The sequence below is a fragment of the Rhynchophorus ferrugineus genome, unplaced genomic scaffold (genome assembly GCF_030347505.1).
Source record: "Rhynchophorus ferrugineus isolate W39M unplaced genomic scaffold, kcgeb_rfMv2 rfM6, whole genome shotgun sequence".
In the NCBI taxonomy this organism is placed as follows: domain Eukaryota; kingdom Metazoa; phylum Arthropoda; class Insecta; order Coleoptera; family Curculionidae; genus Rhynchophorus; species Rhynchophorus ferrugineus.
In genome coordinates this window covers 15,609,589-15,636,842 of record NW_027472585.1, presented here as the reverse complement: position 1 = coordinate 15,636,842, position 27,254 = coordinate 15,609,589, and the positions used below count along the sequence as shown (strand labels likewise).

Genomic DNA, 27,254 nt, shown 5'->3' with positions numbered 1-27,254 from the left:
CTTATATCTTTATATTAACTACGTTTGTTTTCCATTCATTAGTTTTAATTTATGGTAACATATATTTTCAAGAGCTCGAGAGTTAATATTTATATTTCGCAATTTCAATTATAAATATCACGACTTTATGTATATTTAAACTAATTTTTAAAAATTGGCATGGAAGTTTTTACTAAATTGTTGGGTAAATATGCCTAGTCCCGAAACATAAAAGTCAACCCACCTATTTTGTTTCAGGCAGTTAAGATCTCAAACATCTTTTAGTTTCAATCAATCAGCGATTTTTAAAATATCTCGTGTATACCTTCATAATTATTTTCGATAAATCTGCCTGTATTTGGAACCCCCCAACACATTTTTTCCTAAATCTATTACATTTCTTTAAATCTTGTGTCGATATTAGTTATATGGGAAATATGACGGGAGGCAGAGATAAACTACCAAACTTACTATCGATTCTATGAAATAAAAGTAACAAAAAAAAAGAAAAACGAAAGCAATCGTTACCTGAATGATACGGAGACATTGAAGGGTCCATGATACGTGGCGTTTCGATTTTCATGTCATGCATTATTGGCGCTAAGGGGGTAATCGAACCCGAGCCTAATAAATTTCAAAAAAAAAAAAATTGCCGTTGAAATACGTGACGAAATCATCTTTTTTGACCACCACCATGTCTAGATATACCCAAGGAGATTATGTACAAGCCGTAAGGGATTATGCAGGGGAACTTACCCAGTGATCCGGCTAGCGGTGGAGTGTACAGGTTCTGACTGGTCGTCTGACTCATCGTGTTGATGGTATCGTAGATGTCTGCTGCCGAGGTCGCCCCAGAGAAACCTCCATGAGGGTCGTAGTATCCGGATTGCCCTGTGGTAGTGCCAGCACCACCCAGCTCGCTTAATAATTTGTGTTCTTCTTTGATTGACCATTTTCCTGACCATAGCTGTGAAAGAATCATTAAATTAATGCACCGAAGTGCCTCTGAAGATTAATTGATTGATATTATTGGTTAAAAACCAAGGCATATTAACGATGACAATAAGACAATATTCATGGACACTTAAATATTTAGAATTTAAAAATAAATAAATAAAATCCATTACAATACTTATATAATAAATATTGATAATTAAAACTGTTGATTATATATGATTCTGTGATTTCAGAGTTGGGGCTAGTTCTGGTAATTGATCCTATATTTCTTTGAGAGCTAGTCTCACTCTTCTGATAAATTCAAGTGGTTCATATTCATCAAGTATACAAAATATTATCCATTTTCGAAGAAAACTGAGCCCATTCTAACGAGACCGAGATAAGAAGTCTTGGTTATTATTTATTTTTATGAACTGTTAATTTTTTTGAGTTTTGACAAAATATTTTTCACAATTAATTCGTTGCTTTCTCATGTTTAAAGAAAATAATAGTGAAACCATCAATACTACATACCTTATACATGAAATTCTATTTGCTCGGTAACAATCACTCTACTCTATATTTACAAATTAATATCACATTACCATTTCAATTAACTGTTAGATCAATTAAACTGATCGAGAAATAATTCAAATCTCATTTATTCCACTTATTAATTTCGTTCCTTAATACAATTACACGGTGCGTAATTCAAATCAATTTCGCTGATTCTTTTTTTTTCTATCCTACGGTAAACCGTATCAAGATCACCCTAATAACAACGATAAATACAAAAGAAAACAAGAAATTCACAAAGCGTAGACGTACACATACACGCGCGCGCTGATACACGATAGGATTTTGTTCGGTAGAAAGTTGCTGTTAATTTAATTTGTATTTAAACAGTATCAGAATAGAACGTAGATTGAATAAAGAGGTAATTATCTTGATATGAATGTCGTTAAATTGAGAAAATATTGGTATTAAAGTTTGTAGAGATCTAAATCTTATTGAGGTATATAAAATAAACAGTTTCTTGGTCGGCTTCTGAGGAGAAACGCATTTGAGAGTAATATATGGTTTGGTTTGATATAGGATTCAGGATCATGACGGAGGGTATAGTTCTCCTCCATAGTCACAAAACGATGCACAAAGCATTTTAACCCTTTTTAACTTTGCAGTGAAATGTGTTTCGTTCCATTGTTGGTATGACACGCATTATGTACATAACTGTCTTTATAAATTAATAATTTGCTCACTCTCAAATCCGTTTTCGTACTACTTAAGCAATAAACTGTTTGTCAGCTAAACCAGGATATCAGCAATCAGTGAGTACGCGGAACTTCTCATTCGAGCTGCAACAGTATATTCTTCAATACTCCTGCAATGCGTAGCTTTTGCATTTTTTTTGCAAAAATATGTCATTAAATTTGTTCAAATGACATCAGTGAACACCTGAAGAAACAGCTTCATTTGATTTTAGAATCTCCATATCTACGGCAAGACTGAATATTCCCCTTCGATGTCAATGTGAATGGCTCTCTTGGACTAATTCATAACTTTTTGTGCTTGGATTAGACGTAGTAGATCTACTTTTCATCGCCAGTCCCAATATGTTACAGATAACTCTTTTATCTGTCTAGCAATGGAACCGCATTGTTGAAACCGTTTTCATTTCCTGTGGGAGACTTTTTCCATTCTTTTGGATGTTTCCCCTAGCATGTAAAAGCCTAGAAATAATTTAACAGATTCAACTGCTAAACAGTCTGAAAGTTAGACTAGCTCTTGCTCCAATATGTCAATAATGTATTATCTTTTCGAACGTTTTTGGTCTTCCATGTCGTTCTTTGCCATTGAATATCACCACTTTTGAGGGATTGAAACCAAAAGTGACCACGGGGATGTGAAGTAGCCGAAATAATAATAATTAATTTTTTGAAGAATTTTGTAGACATTTGGCAACAGTGTCGATCATCATCGACGTCATCTGTGACGTGCATTGGTTGTTTTATTTGAACGACTTGCGTATGGTGTATTAGAAAATATTTGCGTATTATTATTATAATTCCAAAATATTGCATTGCAGGGTTACTTTATATATTTGGGGATTTTAAATCGTTTGTTTTTTTTTCAGAACAAAATTGCCAAACAATGAGATTATGACTATATGAAACTGTTATTACTGAATTATAAAAAAGGTATCAACCACCATTCACTTTGGGATATTTAAATACGAATTTGACTGTTTTTTGGTTATGTCAAAAAGTTCGATAATGATATCATAATAATAAAGATAACATTAATACAGTTTCTACTTACGTTGGAATAAAGAGGGTCTCCGTTGTACTGGGTCCTCTGTCTCTTGATATCATCGTCCGGATGCCCGTTGATGTCCCTGTTCTCGTCTGAAAAGTAAAAGAGAGAAAAAATAAAATCAAATACGATATTTTTAATCGACGTCGTGATCGCATCGGGATTGAAAACTCAATTATCATGACCATTATTGTTATTCCTTTTTTTCTCTCCCGAACTTGTCCAATGATTTATCCGAACAACTGTGTTCGTTTGGACGGTTATTGCGATTATATTGACTGGTTCTCTGTTAAAGGGCGTACATTTAGAATAAATCGACTCTCGCCTATTGTAGGGACCAGCGCTGGCCATTTTGACTTCCCCAGGAATGACATCAAACTGTTATTAGAGAGTTTTCGCACTGATACCTATCAATTTCGCATTTTCTGTATCGGTTTTTTTAGGTTTGCTTCGTTAAATGTTTTTGTTTTTTTAATTTAGAAACCACATGGTACATATGATACTATTTATTATCGATAACTATCAAGTATTCTTCTATATTTTTATTTAACTATCTTCGAATGTAGGATTATTTTATGCAACTGGTTTTATAAATATTTTTTCTAATTTTGAATATAATATTAATTTATAGTGAAGCGTTAATTCGTCCAAGAAACAACCCCTTTCTTGAGCCTTGTACAAAGTACCCAAACTTCGTATACAAAATTACTCTAGAATAAATTGTCAGTGGCAGGTAATATACTTTATTAGTATGTGAAATCGACATTTGTAACTTGTTACCATTACATTTTTTCGTCATTTCTTAGTCCATTCGTTTATTGGCAGCAGTTTGTATTATCAGCAAATGTGATGATTGTTATTCCTTTACCTTTAGGATATCATTAGTATAAAATAAAACAACACAAAAGTTGGCCCAAGGACGACATTATATTGTGGTACATCGTTTAACCCATAAAATCTGAATATTTGTCATATATGACACTCACACTATAGTTGAATATATAAGAAAAGCTGCCAAAACCAATTTACAATTAATATAGTTTATATAAGAAATGCAATTACTAGCGATGTACAGATAAGAATTATAGAAAATACTTTTCCGACGGACAATGTAGAATGGAAATTATTGATTCTTGAATAACAAGTCATACATTTAATGTTTCTGCAAAAGCATATTTGAAGTTTCCGAAGATATTAACATATGAAAATTGTGATAACTGAAAAAACAAAAATTGCAGTTAATAAAGTTAGCATATTAGGAGTTAAATTAAAAAAATTAAAAAAAATGAAAAATAATGAAAAGAAAAATAAAGTTACTCTAGAATAAATTGTCAGTGGTAGGTAGTATACTTTATTTTTATGTGAAATCCACATTTGTAACTTGTTACCATTACATTTTTTCGTCATTTCTTAGTCCATTTGTTTATTGGCAGCAGTTTGTACTCTATTTACACTTGTCTCTATATTGTTACTGGTATCATCAGCAAATGTGATGATTGTTATTCCTTTACCTTTAGGATATCACTAGTATAGAATAAAACAACACAAAAGTTGGCCCATGGATGACACTGCCTTATTGTATACCGTTTAACCCATAAAATCTGAATATTTGTCATATATGACACTCGCACTATAGTTAAATATATAAGAAAATCTCTCAAAACCAATTTACAATTATTATATTTTATGTAAGAAATGCAACTACTAGCGATGTACAGATAAGAATTATACAAAATACTTTTCTGACAGACAACGTAGAATGGAAGTTATTGATTCTTGAATAACAAGTCGTACATATAATATTTCTACAAAAGCATGTTTGAAGCTTCCGAAGATATTAACATGTGAAAATTGTGATAACTGAGAAAACAAAAATTGCAGTTAATAAAACTAGCATATGGGAGTTAAATTTTAAAAAATTTCAAAAATGAAAAATAATGAAAAGAAAAATTAAATGAAATAATGAAAGTATGTTAATATTAAATAAGCAGAAGCATTAAAGTATCATTTTTTCTCTCGATTGATCGACGTAAAGACTTATTTCGCCGGCAAAATGTCACACATCGTACGTATGGATTTACGAGGTCTTAATGAAGTCGTAATAAATAAATAACTTTCCCATTCAGAGACCACAGCGTACGATTAATTAGTAACTATTAAATATTCAAAACGACAATTAAAATAATATATATCTAAAACCGTAAATATCGCCCCGATGAATTATCGACCATTCTAAACGCTAAATTAGGAAAAGCCACCTCGGTCCGTTTTTCTTAATTACCAGAAATTAATGCGCGACCGGCTCTTAATTAATTCGTTACGCGATTGCCTTACAATCGTAATGCAAAATGGCGGTAGAAAACTGTGTTTCGAGAGAAATTTGACATACGTACAGCGTCTACATCTTCATGAAGATATACATCGCTTGACGTATGTACGGCATGACTAATTCGAACTGAGAGAGGTATGTTCGTCTATAAAAAAATCAGATTGGCGGAAAGAAGTTTCGATGATGAAAATGATTTAACAAAAAAAGCCTAATATTGAGTTACTTATAACGTAACGCGACTATATACCGGGTGCGTTGCAAAATCTCCCAGTAGCTGGTGGTGCAATAGCCTCTATTGTGTCGTTAGTAAACTATTTCTACGGTTTCGGTAGATTTTCGATTTGATTTGGAACTGCACATTTGGGTTATTGTGAACCAACACACCGCATTGACACCTTTACGACCACCAATTTTTTTCTGATACCACACGTAAACCTGGTGCTGTTGCCGTCAGCATTTCGACAATTTAGAAATGTTGTAGGCGTATTTCGAAATCCTCGACTATTTGTACGGTGTAAAAATCAACCAGCCAATTATCTCAGCATTATACAGACGCAAAATATCGAATAAGTTCACTTATGTTACAATATTTTCTTGAAGAATGAAGTAGATATAAATTCCCTTAAGAAATATACTTCAGATTCACTAATTTGCCCAACTTCAATGACCAAGCAATCATACATAGGATGGACTATTTTACAATAATACATTTTTGTTGATTAAGGTTCAATGTCTGGTGAATATGTCGGATGGAGCCTAATTTCCTAATACACCCTGTATAAGTCTTAGGTTATATTTCAAAATATTTGCGTCATTTTCAATTACTTATTAATGATTTAGTGTATGAATATTTCACATCACTAAATTTAAGAAGTCATAGCATATAGGAGCATCTAAAGTCTCCAGTTGCAAAGTGGGAGACAATTTTTTTCTTTGATATTGTGCCCATCATGGAACAGAATTCCATATGAAACTAAAATTGTTTTTACATGAAGATACCAGTCTACAAATTATCAAAAATTACATATATTATTAATATCGTGATGTGTTCATGTAAGGATTTTTATAAACATTAAAGGCTGAATGTTATATTGTTTTTAGTCACGTCAAGCTCTTGGATTTTTTAGTGACTGGACCTACAGCTTAACGTGGGCTTCGAGCCACGGTGCTCTGTATTAAGCCTACCGACTGGCGAGTGACCAACATTAGAAATCATCCCAGAATATATCCGGTCTTACCCAGCCTGGTTACTGACGTGACTGGGATCATTTTCCTTGCCGGATTTTACACTCTCGCCTAAGACAATGACAAATATTATACAATCACAAACATAGAATTTTACGGCCATGATCCAGCAGGACTCGAACCCTCGACTATCGCTACAGTAGGAAGGCCGTCCTGTCGCCTTTACCAGTGCGTCACTTTAAAATCACTTAAAAAAACAACAGCAAGTACAGCAACATATGATAATTAAACGACAAAAAATATGAACATCAACTTAGCGAGAGTTAGAAGCCAATTAAATTGAAAGGAAAGAATCAAAATGAGAGAAAATATATAATAAAAAATAGTCCAAAAAAAACGAAGATTGTGTGTTGATTATATTTTTTAGTTTTTGGATTGTTCTTATATTTATTTTTGTTATTACATTTTCCTACTCAGTCCTGTGTTTCCTGTCCCTACTTGTTGGCAGTATTTATAAAGAGTTCTTCCTTTAATGGATTGTTCCCAATGCATTTGCCACCTTCATTTTACCTCTCCTTCTTTGATCCTATTGATGGTTCTGGTGTTGACCCATCTGTGGTTTTTCAGTTCTATTTCTTCCTTTACAGTGCCTTCTCTCGCGATTCTATCCGCGGTTACCATTTCCTTCGTTGGTAGGGACACTAACCCGCAACTATCGCAACAGTAGGAGGACCGTCCTGTCGCCGTTACCACTGTGCCACTAAGCTGTCTTTAGAAACATTTAAAAAACCAACAAGTGCAGCAGCATATGATACTTAAACGGCGAAAAATATGAACACCAACTTAGCGAGAGGTAGAAGCAAATTAAATTGAAAGGAAAGAACAAAAATGAGAGAAAATATGTAATAAATAATGGCCCAAAAAAAAACGAAGATTATGTGTTGATTATAATTTTTAGTTTTTGCATGTTTTTTTCTGTATTTTTGTTATTATATTTTCCCTACTTTCTTAAAATTTAACTTAAAGTGTTCTTAAAATATATTATCTTATTCTTCCAACAGATTAAATTATTTGTTGGATATAATACTAGAGAAATTTATAAGTAAAGTAAATTGTAAATAGATGCGTAAGATAAATAATAAGGAACAACAGAAGCAAACATGAGTGGAGGCGAGTTAGGCTGTTAATTTCTTAATTATTTCTTTTCTGCACTTGGTTCAAGTATAATTTAAAATTTACCTCTTCTTGTTTTTTAAGTATAATTTTGTATATTATACTAAAACATCTTATATATTCATTGATTGAATATCCTCGGATTGAATATTGATATAAAACATATAAAGGAAAATAACTTGAGTTCAAATATAGAAGAATATACTTAATTGGGGCAAAATCAGATTTATCAATACATGATAAATTGCTATTATACAAACAAATATTGAATTCTATATAGACATGCGAAATTCAATTATGGGGATGTTCCGCGAAAAGTAATAATAACTTTCCAGAGCAAAGTCCTGAGAAGTATAGTTGATACTCCTGGATACCACAGGACTGATTACTTGCACCGAGAACTTTAGATACCGACCACCATTCACGAAATCAAGAGAAATGTAAGGAGAATTGTTGGAAAGCACCAGAACATGGCAGAATCTCAAAAGAATCAAATCAGTCGATTTTGTTTAGTGTAGTGAGGTGCATTTAATAGAAAAAATTACAGTGTTAATATATGAACATCATTAGAGACTAAGATAAAGTTCCTAGAATTATATCTAGATATAAGTTGTTTTATTTATTGTTTAAATTATATGTTAGTTGGAAATGACTAATAATAATGTAACAAATAAATTGAAACAAAAAAAATCACTATTCATAATATTGTGTTTTTTTGGTAACCAAATATTTTAAAATTTAATTTAATAAATTTAATGAAAAATGAAAAAAGTAAGGTATAATATAGAGTAATGCAATATAGTAAAAAATATTTGAAAATTGATTATACTGATTTTCTTATTCTTTATTTATATAAAAAATATATAAAGATACAGTTTAATTTTTAAATTACAAGATTTTATATAAATATAATTTTACTTATTTGATGTTCACACCATCTTGATATCGTTATTGCTTTTTTACGTAGCAACAGATGAATCCATTTATTGAGCACCGGTATAGCCTGGAATACATTATCAAGCAACCAATTACGGACAATTAATCACGCGTTAACAACAAAAGAAAAACGCAGTCGATATTCCCCGATCTCGGCCGATTCAATCAACCAAAAACACAATCGCATGTATCACAATCCGCACACCCAGCCTCCCCTGACCTCCTCCCTGCCCGATCGGTAATTTTTTATTCCCGCCGCCTTATTCTGTTCTCCCCCATCGACGGGGCGACTCCTCGCGCCGTCCCCCCTCGCCCCTCTCTCCCGTTCCACCCCCGCCGCGTGCTCGTCGAACTCGTAAAAACAAAAACCACTTTACTACAGCCACTCATTTTATGATTACCTTCTCATCTGCCGACATCCGGGTAAATCAAGTTGGCGGCCGGGATCGACCAATGGAAGCGCGGCAGTGCCTCCAAGACGTGAGTGACGTTGCCTGGCAACCGCAGACGCCCTTTATTAGGGACAGAGGGGGGATATTCCACCCCGAACACGTGGGGTATAGCGTAGTGGTGCGCGTGAAAAAGTCGATGACTTTTCGGGATGATTTGGTATTAGCCGACGCTTTACTGTGATGCCAGGGTACGTTCCAATATCGCAGATAATCATTTGAATGCATTAATATTTATTTCATTATTTTTTAAAAATTATTACTCTCTTAGCATTCCATAATCTGCTCACTGGCCAATAAGTATTTGATGATATTTATTTTATACAAGGGCATGTAGAAGACCGCTCCAATAAATGATCACCTGTACAATCGTATAAAACAGTATTACACTTAATTTAATTACTATTGTAACAAGTCAATTGAAAAGTCCCCGGCCTGACACATAGATGGCGGTACTAGAATTAGATCCATATGTTTTTTAGTTAGCCCTAACCCTCAAAAGGTGCGTGTATAAATTTGACAGCTATCGTATCGTTAGTTTGTGAATGATCACATTTTGAGTGACGTAACTTTTGTTTTCCAGGAACTTCGCGTGTTGATAAAATATTGTTTTTTGAAGGGAAAAATTTACAGTTGAAGTAAAAATTTGGCTTGGTGACGAGTTTCTAGACACTACTCCAGGAAAATCAACCATTAAGGATTGGTATGCTAAGTTTTGACGTGGTGAAATGAGCACCGAAGACGGTGAACGTAGTGGGCGCCCAAAAGAGGTTGTTACCGACAAAAATATTTAAAAAATCCACAAAATGATTTTGAATGACCGTAAATAGAAATTGAATGAAATAGGAGCCACTCTAAAGACATTAACTGAACGTATACATCATATCATTCACGAATTTTTGGGTATGAGAAACCTCTGTGCAAAGTGCGTGCCACGCGAGCTCATTTTTGAGCATTAAAAACAACGACGAGTTGATGATTCGGAGCAGTTTGAAGATGATCAAGCATAATATAACCGAGTTTTTGCGTCGATATGTGACAATGGATGAAACATGGCTCCATCATTTCACTCCGAAGTCCAATCTATAGGCATTCGAGTTGACTGCATACGATGAATCTGCTCCAAAGGGTGGGAAAACGCAACAGTCGGCTGGCAAGGTGTCTGTATTTTGGGATGCCCATGGAATAATTTTCATTGACTACCTTGAAAAAGGAAGGATCATCAACAGCGACTATTACATAACGTTATTGGGCCGTTTGAAGGACGAAATCGCCGAAAAACGGCCGCATTTGAAGAAAAAGAAAGTGCTGCTTCACCAAGACAATGCACCGTGTCACAAGTCTGTGAAAACAGTGGCAAATATCCATGAATTGGGTTTCTAATTGCTTCCTCATCCACCGTATTCTCCAGATCTGGCCCCGAGCGACTAGTTCCTGTTCTCAGATCTCAAAATATGATCTCGATGAGAAAATATATCTGGTTCAGTATAAACCTAAGTTGTTTACGCTTTTTTAGTACATGTTTATTTCAATTTAAGCCTAGATCATGCATTCCCAGATATTTAACGTCGTCTGCTTGCGGGAGTTTATGATTATGAAGATTTACTAGAGAACCAGTTCTTCTATGCAGGTTGAACGTCAGGTGAGCAGATTTTGTCTCATTCGCCTTGACACGCTACGATAATTTCAACCATAAATGAATTTTGTTGAGATGAAGTTGGTCGTTCCTTGTAGTTGATATTGGACTCTCGCGAGGTAATCAAATCACCGTATCATTGGCTATGTTGCGGTGTTTGAGATCGGTACGTCAGCTGTATACAGAATATACAACATTCGGTCAAGGACACTGCCCTGTGGAACATCTGAATATATTGAATGTAGTTCAGTGTATTCGTCACCCTGTTCCACAATAAATTGTCTATCTGTAAAATATGACTTTGGAAGTTGAAAGTTCGGATGGTGCATTTCAATATTGGTCTTTCTTTTATCAGTCTTCATATTATTGATAACGCAATTCTATAGTATTTAAACTAAATCTCTATCAACTTCAGTTAAATTTGTTTTGGGTTGTACGCTTCCAAAATTGTTTTTTCATATTTGACTCTTTGTGAAGATTCTTTTCGAAGGTCTTTCTATAGTGATGTTAATGTATTATATCTCAGTCATGGAGTTTAGTTTCAAAAATTAAATATTCAAATCGAACTGTACAGGTTTTTAAACTAAAATATGAACTCAAACATGCAAATTAAAATGGTCCCCCCTTGTTATTTACTCATTCTTATCTTGAAATAATCAACAAATGAGTTTTTTGTATCCTTTGGAGTTTTTCAGTTTTTGTTTAGTTCTTATTTTATTTTTGGACCCCGTTTTCTTTAGATTCCTTTCTGTGGTTGATTTTCTTAATAATAGTGAATAAAGAGTCAGAATAGGTGTAGGCACTTAATTCATCTGCCTCTAATTTATATTCTGTCACTTTTGTTGCTTCTGCTATAATTCTTAATATATTACCTTTTTCTATTATTGATTTTACTTCTATTTGTTTCACCATTATCATTGTGTTTACATAATTCAATTTATCATGTATTTTTTTATATATCAGTATTTTTCAGTATTTATCAGTATCAATAATATTTTGGCCGTGAAGAACGCATTATTTAAAAAAAATATTTCATCGTTTATTTCAAACTCTATGTCTTCACTTTCTGATAATCTTAGATATATCTTAAAATCATAGTAAGTTATTATATATTAATTTTTCTCTATAATAGTTATTATTATTATTTAGTTATATTGTTGAATAACTGATTTTTCAAAAATTATTCAGATACAGATCCATGATAGGACTATTTAATTAACTACTATTTTTGTATATTTAACTAGATGTTTGCTACTCTCAACAATTTTAGCTTTTCGTGATATATCTTTAGAGTGACCGCCTTATAGGGGAAAAATTGGTATAACAGACGACCTAAAAAAAACAATGTAGCTCACAAAAAGCTAATGCATCACATCGAAGGAGATTTTTCATCCTGACAAGAGGTCCGGCAAACTCAAGGTCCGTGGAAAGGGATCGTTGTTTTGACCGGAACTATTCGAAGAAACCCCACCGTCTCCTTCTCCCCGTCCACCCCGCCGCGTTAGTTCTTAGGTCCGTCCTCCCCCCTTTTAGTTTGCATTAATCCGAATTTCCAAAGGAACTTTCTGCGACCGTTCGGCCCATTCTCGTCGGAAACCGACTCGTAATGGATGACGGAATCCCCGTCCCCCCGACGGCTTATCCATAATTCGGATGCGGTCGCGCTGGTATGGCGCGCCAAAAACAAATTAGGCTTAATAATTCCCGTGCTCGGAGCGGCCGGACCAATTAGTGGAAAAGTGATGCGACGACGCGTAGCGTCACGACGCTGCCGCGGCGTCGTTTCGATGAAGGCGCCGTTGTTTTCTGGCAACTAGGTATGGCGAGGCGGCGACGTCCGTTTTTACCGGAGACCTAGTTTAAAATTAACGGCGTGGTCCTCCTGCAATAATTAGCAGATATTCGGTCGGTAAATGTCTTCAACTATTTATCAAGGCGTTCGCAAAAGTCGAAAATATTAAGCGAATATTTTGGTCCAAAAATTTTTGAAAAACAATATTTTTTAATCTCTTAAAAATCTTAAAAATCAATTAGCGTTGGGAACTATCAACTGAAAAGAATCGAAACAGTCGACAGTCCCAAAACAGTCGAACTAGTAGGTAGTAAAAAAACTAGCGAGTGCAAATAGTAATTACTATTTCAGTCATATGCACACTTCAACTGTTTTTATATTCGTGATAACAAATGGAGATGTACGAATTGCTTCCTGTATTAATTTTGGAGCAGGAACGGACGGAGATAATTGTTTGATTCTCTATGCTGTATACCATATATAAGTTCATTTTAAATAATTTTCAATTGGCAAGTGGCAGTATGAAAAAAGGAATGAAATAGTGATATTTTAAAGTCTCCTTTTTACCAACGATGGTTTATCTGGACTGGACCTACACTTTAGCGCTAAACCACGGTTCACAGCGTTAAGCCTACCGACTGAACTTAGAAATCATCCCAGAAGACATCTGTTCTTACCCGGCCTGGTTACTGGCGTGACTGGGATCATTTTCCTTTCGGATTTGGTACTCTTGCCTAAGGAAAATCACAAACATAAATATATGACCATGCCCCAGCAGGATTCGAACCCGCGAGTATCGCAACGGTTAGTAGGCCATCCTGTCGCCTTTACCACTGCGCTAACGAAGCCGGCGGGAATATTATTGTTCGTTGAAATTTTAATGAAATAATAAACGTTACTTAACAGGCTTGAACAAACATCGAGAAACTTAGAAAACCAGCCAATATCTGCCAAGATAACATAGAGGCAGTCAAAATAATATTTCTATTTATCAATCAAAATGTTTTTCTTTTTACCTTCTTACATATAAAAAAAATAAATGAAAATGATATGAGTATGAAATTTTCATCGATTTACTCACATTTTATCATATATATTTCTTTACTTTCTTTAAAAATGTTACATTCTGTTTAAGAGACAATAATACTATGTCAGTGAAGAACTATATGTGAACTATAAGTGCTAGTTACATGGAAATCTACATTTCTGTTTCCTTTAATGGAATTAAGGATGTAGTTTTATTGAGAAAGTTTTTATTTTTTAAGAAATTATATAGAGAGTATTCTTGAATTTTATACTTTTATAGTATTTTATATTCTATCCTAAATAGCTCTAGTAGTTATTGTGCGATATTTTTTTATTGTTGTGGATTAGTTTTTTTATCTATGATTAGGTATACGTTTAATTTTTATTTAGTATTCATGGTTATTGTACATCTTTAGTTTTTAGGTTTTATTTAAGTTCTATTATATTGTCTATATTTATTATAGCACTTATGGGGTATTATTCCATTCCATAGAAAAAATCCATTTCTTTTTACAGATTCACAAAATATTCAAATATAAAAGTAATTCTACGTTCTTTAAAATGAAATTATTAATTGCATGTTAATAGTATTCAGTAATAATTTTTTTCCTTTTCTTTTTTAAAGTTAGTACGTGAAGGAAAATTTACAGCTCCGTCTCGCTTATACTACCGTTGGAAAATATAAGCACATATAAAATTAACTGCTCCAAGCATTTATCTCCGTCCTTTCCTCTCTCACAATTTATATAGGAAAGGATTCGTACAACTTCGTCTGACATCACGAATTGAAAAAAAAAACAGTCGCTAGTTTTTTGACTATCGACTGTTTGCACTCTTTTGCGACTATCGACTGTGTCGGCTATTTTCAGTTGATAGTTCCCATCGCTAATTAAAATGTGATTGAACTAACAGTATTTTCTAAGTTTTCAGTTTCCTTCCGCAAAATATGATAATTATAACGTATAATAAATGTTTTCTTCTTTGAACCTCACACGTTACATAACTTATGTGGCACAACGTTGACAATAGATGAGTGTGATCATGATATCGTCTTAAATTCATATTAAAACCAAACATAAATAAGAAGGACGACCGATTACGTAACCGGATATGCTACGGGTCCACCTCAATAAATAACCGTGCCCTAAACTGGTCTATCACATTGTCAAAATAAAAATGTATAAATCTCTTGGTCGAAGCTCGCTCGCTGCTCACGGTGCGTGAAGTCGCTGCTGCCAATTGGGGATCTATCCCGTACGAGACGACGTGTTTTCGCTTATGTACCCTATTGTCGCATCTAAAAACGTATATTTGAATTTTTATTGCTACTTAACGTCAATGCGATACAGCTGTTGGCTGTTTGTTGTTATAATATCAAAAGGGTCGTGATTTTTTTGGTGAGAAAACTGTTAATATCATTATTTTTATATAACTGTTCAATTGACCGATGTAAAATAGGGGTTCGGAAGAAATGGGGAACACCCACAAAAATATTTTGTACTGTTGATCGATACATTTCACATTTTTTTGATATACTGAGTGTATTTTAATATTAGGAGTTATTTTTAATGTGTAATTTTGGCATTTATAACACTTCATTGCTTATATATTGCCTTTTTACTTTAGGAGCTTTATTTTTCACTAGAATTTGTTGTCCTTTAAAGCTAAATATTGTAGTTGTAGTTGTAGTAGAGATATGCTAATTGAGTTTTATATTGCTAGTTATTTTGAAAACATTGATTGGTTAAATTTATTGTGTTATGGTACTATGTCCGTCAGTAATTTGATGTTTTAATAACTGAATTTACAGTTTCTTGAAAAAGACAATCATAACATTGTAATATTTAATAGCTTGAGTATAAAGAAATCAACAAGTGCACTAAAATGTTTCTTACAGTAAAGCAATCTTTAATGACTTTATGATGTGACTGATGAGATGACTGACATAATATACTACAGACACCTTAGCAAACGATGCACAGTTGCAATTAAAAATGGTACTGCCATTTTATTATACAACCGAAAAGTAAACCTTAAATATTACATTTCAGTTTAAATGTTTTTAAGTTCATGCTAAAATAGTTATTAAGTTTTTAATAATAATATGAGTTAATTATTTTACTAGCTTGGGAGTAATATTCAAAAAAAATATTTTCAGGTTTCAAAAAAACTAACGATGACCGGATTAAGATTACCATTTGGTCTCTTGTTGTGATTTAAAATCCGGTTGGTAGACACAAGTCTTATTTATAGGGACGAAACATAATTTTAATCATTTTAAAATATGCACACAGCTTAGTATGACTGATGATATTTTGGTCATGTCCTTATAAAATATGAACTATTAAAATAGATGGTCCATCTCAGATCAATATAATACCCTACATCTTTTAAATTTATCTATGATTTAAAATGTTTGTTATCACATCTGACACCATTAACATGTCTAATTAAGATTTGCTGGCGTCACAATACAGATCTCTGCCGCCGCCCATACATATAAAAGGGCCGAGAACGTATTGGGGAACAGAGGAAACGTGGATAAAGGGGTGGGCGACTAAATTGGTCCAAGCTGAGAGCGTTGAGATAATGAACAGGGCCGACCACTGTCCATTTTAGGTAAATCTGTTGCAAACAACTTTTCGTCGTTTTGTTTTTTAACCCTTTCGGGACCGGGCTGGTGCCGAACGGCAAATGACCTAGGATGGGGCGGGGAAAGGGGGGCGAATCAGTGGGGATTTTTGCGTTGGTCTAGAGAGATAATTATTGGGCGTTGTTTGATATATGACTGCAGGATAAGCATAAATGGGACATTTATGAACTATACGGAGAACAAATAGCGTTTTTCATAAATTTCTGGTCTTATTTTTATCTGATTATTTAAATATTTATGTGAAGTCATCGCATTACTTTTTTAAAATTATAAAGGTAATTTTATTGTATGTAATTTTGAACATAATTATTATTCAGAGTAGGGCAGTATACAAATTACTTATAATTAAAATTCGTAAATGAAATACAAGTATAAATTTGGCATTTGCAATTTAAGTATTTTTTAAAAATGTGTTTTGTAATTTGTATTTCAAATACTTGACACTGATGAATTTTGGATTTAAAATACTTATGGCTTCAAAATACATTTGAACATAAATATATTAAACGATCCAATTAATCCGTGCATTCTCCAGAAAATAACTGTCAATAGCTTTCGTAAGCAAAAGAGTATCCGTAATATCAAAGAAGATCATGAATATTATTGTTTTTGCTATAAGGGGCAGTGATTAACCACAGCCATCAAAAATAGAGTTAAAATTAGTCAGATCTCTAAACGATAAAAGGGAAATGTACTTGAATGCTAGCGTACTTGAATGAAAAAGGATTGCTAAAAACTGCTAGAGTGTATATCTTTGACTCTTCATGAAAGGAAATTCTGCTGATTAATAAACTGAGCTAAATTAATTTTATTCTTTTGGTAATTTGTATACTGCATTTTTAATAAAAATTGTTACAATACTGTAATTTATATTTTATATTTTAAATATATGGGAGATAGTATTTTGTAATTTGTATTTTATTTGAAGCAAATTATTTTGCCCAGCTTTGTTATTTTTTAGTATATAATTCTGATTATTTACTCCCATATATTTTTTTTTTAAAATCACTTATTTCAGTCACTACAATCATTAGGTTTTAAAATATTTCTTAAGGTTAATGTTATTATTAGCAACACTTATATAACGCGTGAATATATCTAACGTTATATAGATTATTGGATTGTTCAGTTCAAACAACATTCAATAAGGAATTCAATTAAGGGTTATTTGATGATCTTTTGCTAATGTTTGGAAGACAGGGATGTCTTAAAATTTTATTCAATTGGCCATCATGTAAAATATACAATTTTGACTAACTTCAGTGGTTTTTCAACATTCTTTCCAGGCCTATTTCGCTACTACCTGCAATATCAAAGCTATTTGAGAAACTAATATTTAAACGTGTTAAAAATATTGTAATAATACCAGATTTCCAGTTTGGTTTTCGAAATCACCATTCAACAATCGATCAAGTGCACAGAGTAACTACGGCAATTGAAAAAGCGTTTGAGGAAAAGAAATATTGCCTTGCAACATTCCTGGATATCTCACAAGCTTTTGATCGGGTTTGGCATTTCGGATTAATCTGCAAGACGAGCCAATTGTTACCGCGTAATTATTGTCAATTGTTGGAGTCATATCTTTTCGGAAGAAAATTTAGAATATCGCACGAAATGGCGTACTCGACATTTAAAACTATTTTGACTGGAGTTCCACAACTATCTATATCTGCTCTACACGGCTGACATTCCAATAACAAAAGAAAAACTACTTGGAACCTTTACTGATGTCACAATTATTATTGCAAACGACATATCTCTGCCTAGGGCAATAGAAAAAGTACAAGTGGCAGTCAACAAAATCTACAAATAGAAGAATGATTGTAAAATTCAACTTAATACCTCCTAATCTGTTCACGTTAATTTTGCATTGCGGCTAAATAATAAGAACTTAATTATATCACTCAATGGATGCCCGATTCCTCAAGCAGAATCAGCTAAATACCTTGGAATCTATCTTGACGGTAGATTAATTTGGAAACATAACGTTAAACAAAAAGCAAAACACATTAGAACCAAAATAAAACAACTATACTCGTTAGTCGAAAGATATTCTTAACTTGATCTAAAATCAAAGAGGTTGATCTATAACACAATTATAAAGCCAATTTGGACCTATGGGGTTTAAATATGGGGTTCCACTGCAACAAGTTGTACAACACTGTCAAAAGAAGGTTTTTCGATTGATTACCAATGCCTATCGCTACGTAACCAACGAAGAACACGCACGATGACCTGGTAATCCAATGGATTCGCGAAGTTATCCAAGATTTCGCCTTGAAACACGAAAGAAGATTGCTAAATCATACTAATGTGGAAGCAATACAACTGCTGGACAGCGCGCAAGATGTCAGGAGATTGAAACGATCCAAACCATACGAACTTATATAAAATGTATACTTTTAGTGAAAACTACAGCTATAAGTTATTATCATTTTATAATTGAGGAATACATATTGATATATTTTCTCGCACTCCTCTTGCTTGTGAATTAAACCAAGTATAAATGAAAAGTAGTAATAAATTAATGTAGAATTAAGATTGTACTAAGCGTATCTAATAAAGATGTTTTAAAAAAAATATATTTCCATCTTTATGAAGCAAAATTAAGGATGTTGTTCAGAAAAAGGCTCGTGAAGTTACGATATGTAATTTATATTGGATTTTGAACGTAGAGTTTTGCCAAAATACTTTATTTCTATATATAGTTGAGTTTATTTCGAAACACTGTTTTTAATTATAAACAATATTTCATTCCAAACAGGCAAATTAAACCAGCAAAGTGATCAGAGCGATAATAAAAACCGAATTTCGATTGGACCGATTGAAATTAGGACCTGGTCGACTCTCCGTCTCCCACGTGGACTCGCATTTGTTCGATATGGTTAATGGCGTTTAATGACGAAATTAATTAACGCATCCTAACGATAGCCGAACACACACGTGTCCTATCTATAATTCAATCGGTCCGCTACAAAGGCAGCGCACCACTGGAAGCGCCCCATTTTGTTTTCGAAACAATTTCATTCGGAGATCGAACCCGGCGGCCGCGCCATTATTTTATCAAAATTCACGCGGGCTCAATTCATTAACGTTATTTCCAGATATTTCTGTAGGCCAGATTGGTTCAGTTGGGGCTTTATTAAATATCTAAATTGGTTTCCTATTGCGGTCGTATTTTATCGTATGGCTCGGTTAACATTTCGTTTCTTTTCCATATCCAATTATTATCAACATTATTAATACAATCATCATCCGTGAAGTTCATTAAATGATTCTATATAACACAAAAATTTAGCCTCCAAAATTATTCAATTTCAATTCTTCACCAACATGTTACGTTGGAATATTTGAATGGTTTGGAATGGAAAGAACTTATTTAAGTGTATTAGTACTTCAGCATATTGAGAGTCACAGTGATTGAATGCAATAACTTTAAATCTGATAACTTGAAAGTTAAAATTGTAGAATTATTTGCATTAAAGAGGTAATTCGTATTTCAGATTACCTTTTTAATACAAATAATCGTCCAATCAGTATTAACTTTCAAGTTATAAGATTTTAAGTTATTGCCTACAATCACTGTGACTCTCAATATGCTGAAGTATGAATTACTTTTGAGTTTTAAGTTTTTAAAATTACCGATTCGAACTACCGATGTTATGGAAAATATAGACATTTGCTGGATAACAAAGCTAAACCTTATGTTGCTGGACTTGTTCAAAAGTTATTAATGATATTCTCTATATTATAGAACAAACTGGAAACTGAAGTGCTCAATATGATATCGTAAAAGTAACTCTGGTGTAATGATTTGAGCTGACGTACTTTAAAATAAATAATAAAAACTTGGAACTTAGAAAATAGTTAACATAGTATTCCCTGATATAACATGCCTTTTATCATAATTATAAGAACGCATTATTGAAAGTATATTAGTCAAACTGAGAAAACTGTTAAAAATATATTTCCATATGCAAAATAAGACATTACATAAAAATACAATAAATAAAGAAGAATGTATACATTTCAAGATGTCAGCAGAGTAAGTAATATACGCATAAAGATACCACAGGTGAATGGTAATTGTTAGTAAAAACAGATTACTTTGTTATAGTAAATAAAAAAGGATATATTCTAGAATAACAGAAAACAAATAGTAGGAAGTAAAGAAGTAGTAAACAGAAGTAATGAAAATATGGCATACTAATACAAATAAAATGAAATAATTTGGATTTTTAGAGCCAGTGGCTAGAAATGTAAACACAGAACAGGGACAGAGAACATTATTAAAAATTATAATGGTAAATCTTATATATAAAAATGAATCGCAAAATATGTTCCTAAGCGCATAACTCAACAACGCCTGGACCAATTTGGCCAAATCTTTTTTTAAAATGTTCGTTGAAGTTCAGGGATGGTTTTTACGGCGAGAAAAATTAGAATTATTGTTGGAAAAACCCTAAAAATAGCCCTTTTTGTTTGAATTTGTTTCGTGTATCAGTTGACAATTCATCTGTCATCTGTCAAAAGTCATCTGTAACAGACAACTTTTTTTTTTTAAATTTGATATGACTTGAACTCAAATCCTTTTAATCCGTACGAATTGTTTTATTTATTTAAAATTTTTTATTTGTTTAAAATTTAATTCAAATTTTAAATAAATAAAACAATTCGTACGGCTTAAAAGGATTTGAGTTCAAGTCATATCAAATTTAAAAAAAAAAGTTGTCCGTTACAGATGACTTTTAACAGATGACAGATGAATTGTCAAGTGATACACGAAACAAATTCGTATATCGTGTTTTGTGCAGAGTGTTTAGTTAGTTAGTGTTTGTTTAGTTCGTGATTAGTGAAAAAATAATTTATATTTGATATGCCTCCTATAAGACGAAGCAATTTAGGTAGAAGAACCAGAAATGCTATAAACCAAGCTAATTACCGATATAATCGTATTGCAAAAGAACGTGACGACGGAAATGAACGTGAAAGAATTCGGATATCACAAACGCGTGAACCGCGAGCGCGACATTCAACTAATAATCGCGCAAGTTTGAATCGAGCTGCTTTCAGTTACGATGTGTCAATTGACTACAGTAACTACCAATGTGTTGTTATTGGTTCTATGAACTTGGTTTGCTCACACTGTAAGGCATTAAAATACAAAAACGAAGCCAATGGATTGTGTTGCGCAAATGGTAAAGTGAAATTGATACCATTGGATCCACCACCAGAACCATTGTACTCATTGGTTTCAGGAATAGGAACAGATTCTATACACTTTTTGACACATATCCAACAATATAACAATTGCTTTCAAATGACTTCATTTGGGGCAACAAATGCAGTTCGGGAAAATTTTATGCCAACTTTCAAGGTATGTATTATAGCAGTTAATCATAATTATTTTAGCGAACAAAATTTTCTGTCACCAAAGTTAAGATGTGTTACTAATCTTCAATTTCTTAATCATTACGAAATATATCACTTAGTCATCATATTATATGGTGATTCAGTTTCAGTGACACTTTTATTATATTTTATAATTGATAGATATTAGTTAAAACTAAATATATACTTTTTAAGATCAAATATTATTTAAGTTTGATCACTGACAATCCATTAATTTATACCACACCATAATATTTTTTTTATTTACAGATACAAGGGCAAATATATCACAGAGCAGGTTCACTGTTACCAGTGTCAGATAGCGACAACAAATTCCTGCAAATTTATTTTATGGGCAATTCACCACAAGAAATTGATCTGCGTTGTGCACATAACAATTTAGTAAAAAGGTCTATTGTAGAACAATTACAAAATTTATTTCATCAACGCAATCAATTGATTATATTGTTTAAAACTGCCCTGGATCTGATGCCATCCGATAATCACAAAATTGTAATCAGAGCTGATAAAACACCTGCAGGTCAACATACAAGACGTTTTAATGCACCAACTATTGATGAAGTTGCTATCGTTGTAGTTGGAGAAAACTTGGAATCCCGTGATATTGTTTTACATCGTCGGAATGATCAATTACAACGTATAAAGGAAACACACCGCTCATATGATGCACTGCAATATCCCATTATATTTTGGCAAGGTGAAGATGGCTACGATTTCTCAATAAAAATGATAAATCCCATTACAGGTAACTAAAATATTAGTTTAGCTATGGCGATAATATCTCAGTCACTATATTATGTATTTTAATTTTATATTTGAATGTTATTAAAACAAAATCTGTTTACAGGTTCTGAAACCAACAAAAAAGTCAGTTCAATGAACTATTATTCATACCGCCTAATGATTCGGGAAAATGCAGATAATCGCATATTGAAATGTCGGCGATTATATCACAAATATGTTGATGACATGTATGTTAAAATTGAAACGGAGAGATTAACATTCATCAGGTTGAATCAAACCAAACTCCGATCTGAAGAGTATATTCACCTTCGAGATGCGATTAATACTGATGGAAATGCACAGAATGTCGGTCGGATGACTATTCTTCCAGCAACATACATCGGAAGCCCTCGGCATATGCACGAATATGCTCAAGATGCCATGTCGTATGTTCGTCATTATGGTACAGCAGATTTGTTCATCACATTTACATGCAATCCGCAATGGATAGAAATTAAGCAGGAGTTATTCCCTGGGCAATCACCCATTGATCGTCATGATATTACAGCCAGAGTCTTTAGACAAAAGTTGAAATCTTTAATGAATTTCATCGTAAAACATAATGTGTTTGGTGAGACACGCTGCTGGATGTATTCTGTGGAGTGGCAGAAACGAGGATTGCCACATGCACACATTTTGATTTGGTTGGTTGAAAAGATAAGGCCAAATGAAGTTGATGCAGTGATATCAGCTGAAATCCCTAATGTACAAGTAGATCCTGGATTGCATGAGGTAGTTATCAAAAACATGATACATGGTCCCTGTGGAACTCTTAATCAAAATTCACCGTGTATGATGGATGGTAAATGTTCAAAACGATATCCACGGACATTAATATCGGAAACAATTACTGGTAATGACGGTTATCCATTGTATCGTCGCAGATCGACAGCAGACAATGGAAAATCAACAATTGTCAAATTAAATCAACAAGATATTGAAATAGATAATCGTTGGATTGTTCCATATTCACCCATTTTATCAAAGACATTCAAAGCACACATCAACGTTGAATCTTGCCATTCAGTGAAATCGATTAAATACATTTGCAAATATGTAACCAAAGGGAGTGATATGGCTGTGATTGGAATTGGTGCAGAGAATTCTAATGATGAAGTTACCCAATACCAAATGGGCCGCTATGTTAGCAGTAATGAAGCAGTTTGGCGAATATTTTCTTTTCCTATTCATGAGAGACACCCTTCTGTTGTTCACTTAGCTGTACATTTAGAAAATGGACAAAGAGTTTATTTTACAGCACAGAACGCAGTACAAAGAGCTGCTCAGCCACCATCTACTACATTAACCAGTTTTTTTGAGACATGCCAAAACGATGATTTCGCACAAACATTGCTATATTCTGAAATGCCAAAATATTATACCTGGAATCAATCCTCAAGGAGATTTATACGACGGAAACAAGGAAAACCAGTTCCAGGATATACAGATGTATATTCCACCGATGCGATTGGCCGGATTTATTCAGTACATCCAAGCAATGATGAATGTTTTTATTTACGACTGCTATTAGTCAATGTACGTGGCCCAACATCATTCCAACAGTTACGAACTGTTGATGGTGAATTGTGTGGATCCTACAGAGAAGCCTGTCAACGTTTGCAATTGCTTGAAAATGACGCTCATTGGGATCAAACTCTCAATGATGCTGTAATATCATCACACGCTCATCAAATACGAACATTGTTTTCTATAATCATATCTACATGCTTCCCATCAAACCCAATTGATTTGTGGATGAAGTACAAAGATTATATGTGTGATGATATTTTGTATCAAATACGGAATAGAATGGGAAATCCAAATATACAAATCAGTGAAGAAATTTACAATGAAGCATTGATTTCAATTGAGGACATGTGCTTGATAATGTCAAACAAACTATTAATTCAATTAGGCCTGACCGCGCCCAATCGTCCAATGCATGACGCTTTTAACCAAGAGTTGCATCGAGAAAGACTGTATGATCTCAACGCTTTGAAAGAATTAATTCAAACAAATCTTCCACTGTTAAATGAACAACAGAAGTATGTATTTGAAACTCTTATGAAAGTAACAAATGATGAAACTGGAGGGATTTACTTCTTAGATGCACCTGGTGGTACAGGAAAAACTTTTTTGATTTCATTAATATTAGCAACAATTCGCTCACAAAATAAAATTGCACTTGCACTCGCTTCGTCGGGAATCGCAGCAACTTTGCTTGAAGGTGGTCGAACAGCCCATTCAGCACTAAAATTGCCATTAAATATGCAAAGCAATGAAACTCCAACCTGCAACGTTTCGAAGAACTCTGCAATGGCAAAGGTTTTGCAGCAATGTAAATTGATTGTTTGGGATGAATGCACGATGGCACATAAAAAATCTTTGGAGGCTTTAGACAGAACCTTAAAAGATCTACGTAGCAATAATAACCGATTTGGTGGTGCAATGCTTTTATTAGCAGGAGATTTTCGTCAAACATTGCCAGTGATTCCACGATCAACGCCAGCTGATGAACTCAATGCATGTCTAAAGTCCTCCAATTTGTGGAAACATGTCAAAGTACTTCATTTAAGCAAGAATATGCGTGTCGAGTTGCAAAATGACCAATCTGGAAACATATTCTCTAAACAACTCATTGACATTGGTAATGGCAAATTTCCTATAGACATGTTGACTGGCTGCATTAACTTTCCTCAAAGTTTTTGTCAGTTAACTCGATCAAAAGATGAACTTATTCAGAAGGTGTTTCCAGATGTTTCTCAAAATTACAGAAACCATGATTGGTTGAGCGAACGAGCTATACTGGCTGCAAAAAACATAGATGTAAATGAATTAAATTTCAAAATTCAAGAACAAATTACAGGCGAATTGAGGATATATAAATCAGTTGATTCGGCTACTAATCAAGATGATGTAGTCAACTATCCACCGGAATTTTTAAACTCGCTGGATTTGCCAGGATTGCCACCTCACAATCTTCAATTAAAGGTTGGATCGGTGGTTATAATGTTGCGAAATATCAACCAACCGCGTCTTTGCAACGGTACACGGTTAGCGATAAAAAAATTACTAAACAATGTGATAGAAGCAACTATACTCAAAGGAAAGTATAAAGGAGAAGATGTTCTCATACCGCGCATCCCAATGATTCCGACTGATGTGCCATTTGAGTTTAAACGACTACAGTTTCCAGTGCGGCTTGCTTTTGCTATGACTATAAACAAGTCCCAGGGGCAAACATTAAGTGTTTGTGGTATTAATCTAGAAAACCCATGTTTCTCACATGGTCAATTGTATGTTGCCTGTTCCCGTGTTGGAAAACCATCAGATTTGTTTATCTATGCGCCAGGTAATCAAACAAAGAACATCGTATACCACAAAGCACTACAATGATAATAATAATAATAATTATGATTCACATGATTAACAATAAAGCGATTACTTACTTTTCAATCCTTATATATGTTTTATTTAATTATTTTTTATTCACAACGCCCTATCACCAGGGTGATGGTTCTGTTCAGGAGAATTTTTTAAAATACGTAGGCACAAAAACTGCCACATTACAAATCTTTTTGACAGGACGAAGTCTGTCGGGTCAGCTAGTTGTTATATAAAATATAATGCAGAATAAGAAAAACAAGATATACTTTTCGATAAAGTCTAGAATAATTAATTGAAAAGATAAATAAAAATATCACATGATTATGTGTATGGTAAGTATACACAGATGACTTTGTTCGTTACAAGAGATGATCTATTCTACAATAATAAAAAGACTAGAGCTCGGAATAAAATTAAGTAAATAGTAAATATAAACACCGAAAGCATAAAATACAAACACAGAGACAGGACGAAATAATTTGATGTTGTAGCGTTAAGGAGAGGAAACAACAAGGCAGAGACAGAAAAAAAATGACCACAGGGCCTTTGATGTACACAAACTACACACAAACTATCAAAAATTATAAAAAGCTTTATATAACGTTGTGTAAAATATAAATACGCTTCAAAAATTACTAAATAAGAATTTGCCACTATATATAGCAAGAAAATTAAAGCAACAATATGTTAAATTTACAAGAATAGTCAAAAAAAAGATGAATGAAGAAAAATTAAATAAAAGAGGATCAAGGCTGAGATGATTGGAGATCGGTAGTAAAACACATGGACAAGACCTGAACATGGCACGTGAGATTCTTCCGAAACGTCGTCAAGACATTAAAAAGAAGAACTAAATGCAGATGCAAGCCTGGAATATATATGTGCTTACGTTTATATACACATATATATATATATATATATATATATATATATATATATATATATATATAAACATAAGCGAGATTATATCGAATGATTGGTAACTACGACAGGAGACATAAGGAGAGCGAATGTTATCGCTCGTTTACGAGGTTATAAATCAGAAATGGCAAATAAAAGATCAAATGACATCTGACCGTTTTGATTAATTGTTTATTATGATGATAATGTTGTTCTAGCCAGTGATAAGTCTTAAATTGATTGTGTTTTGATGACTTGTAATAAGTCGGATTTGTTTACTACGCCATCTGTTACCGACGGTAATTATTCGGTCGAAAGTGCCGGCGGTTTAACGATCGTTGCTATTTATTTGAAAATTATATGTT

At 33.4% G+C, this 27,254-nt stretch overlaps 2 protein-coding genes across 13 annotated transcripts in view; one reads left to right on the top strand and one right to left on the bottom strand.

The window, feature by feature from the left end:
* The window catches only part of sv (paired box protein shaven), a 248,464-nt gene that overhangs the window by 5,495 nt on the left and 215,715 nt on the right, over positions 1-27,254 (bottom strand). For 9 of the 12 annotated variants that reach the window (XM_076407160.1, XM_076407158.1, XM_076407155.1 and 6 more), the window contains 3 exons: positions 3,235-3,320; positions 736-946; positions 508-603 (listed from right to left, as the gene is read on the bottom strand). In XM_076407160.1, the coding sequence (XP_076263275.1) occupies positions 508-603; positions 736-946; positions 3,235-3,320 (393 nt within the window). The remainder of the gene's footprint in view (positions 1-507; positions 604-735; positions 947-3,234; positions 3,321-27,254) is intronic. The other 3 variants (XM_076407163.1, XM_076407166.1, XM_076407167.1) reach the window with 1 other exon arrangement.
* On the top strand, positions 20,442-26,212 carry LOC143198263 (uncharacterized). The gene is made up of 5 exons (XM_076407394.1): positions 20,442-20,452; positions 21,460-21,605; positions 21,666-21,784; positions 22,069-22,564; positions 22,667-26,212. The coding sequence occupies exons 1-5, from the start codon at positions 20,442-20,444 to the stop codon at positions 25,996-25,998; spliced, it is 4,104 nt and encodes a 1,367-aa protein (XP_076263509.1). The 3' UTR covers positions 25,999-26,212.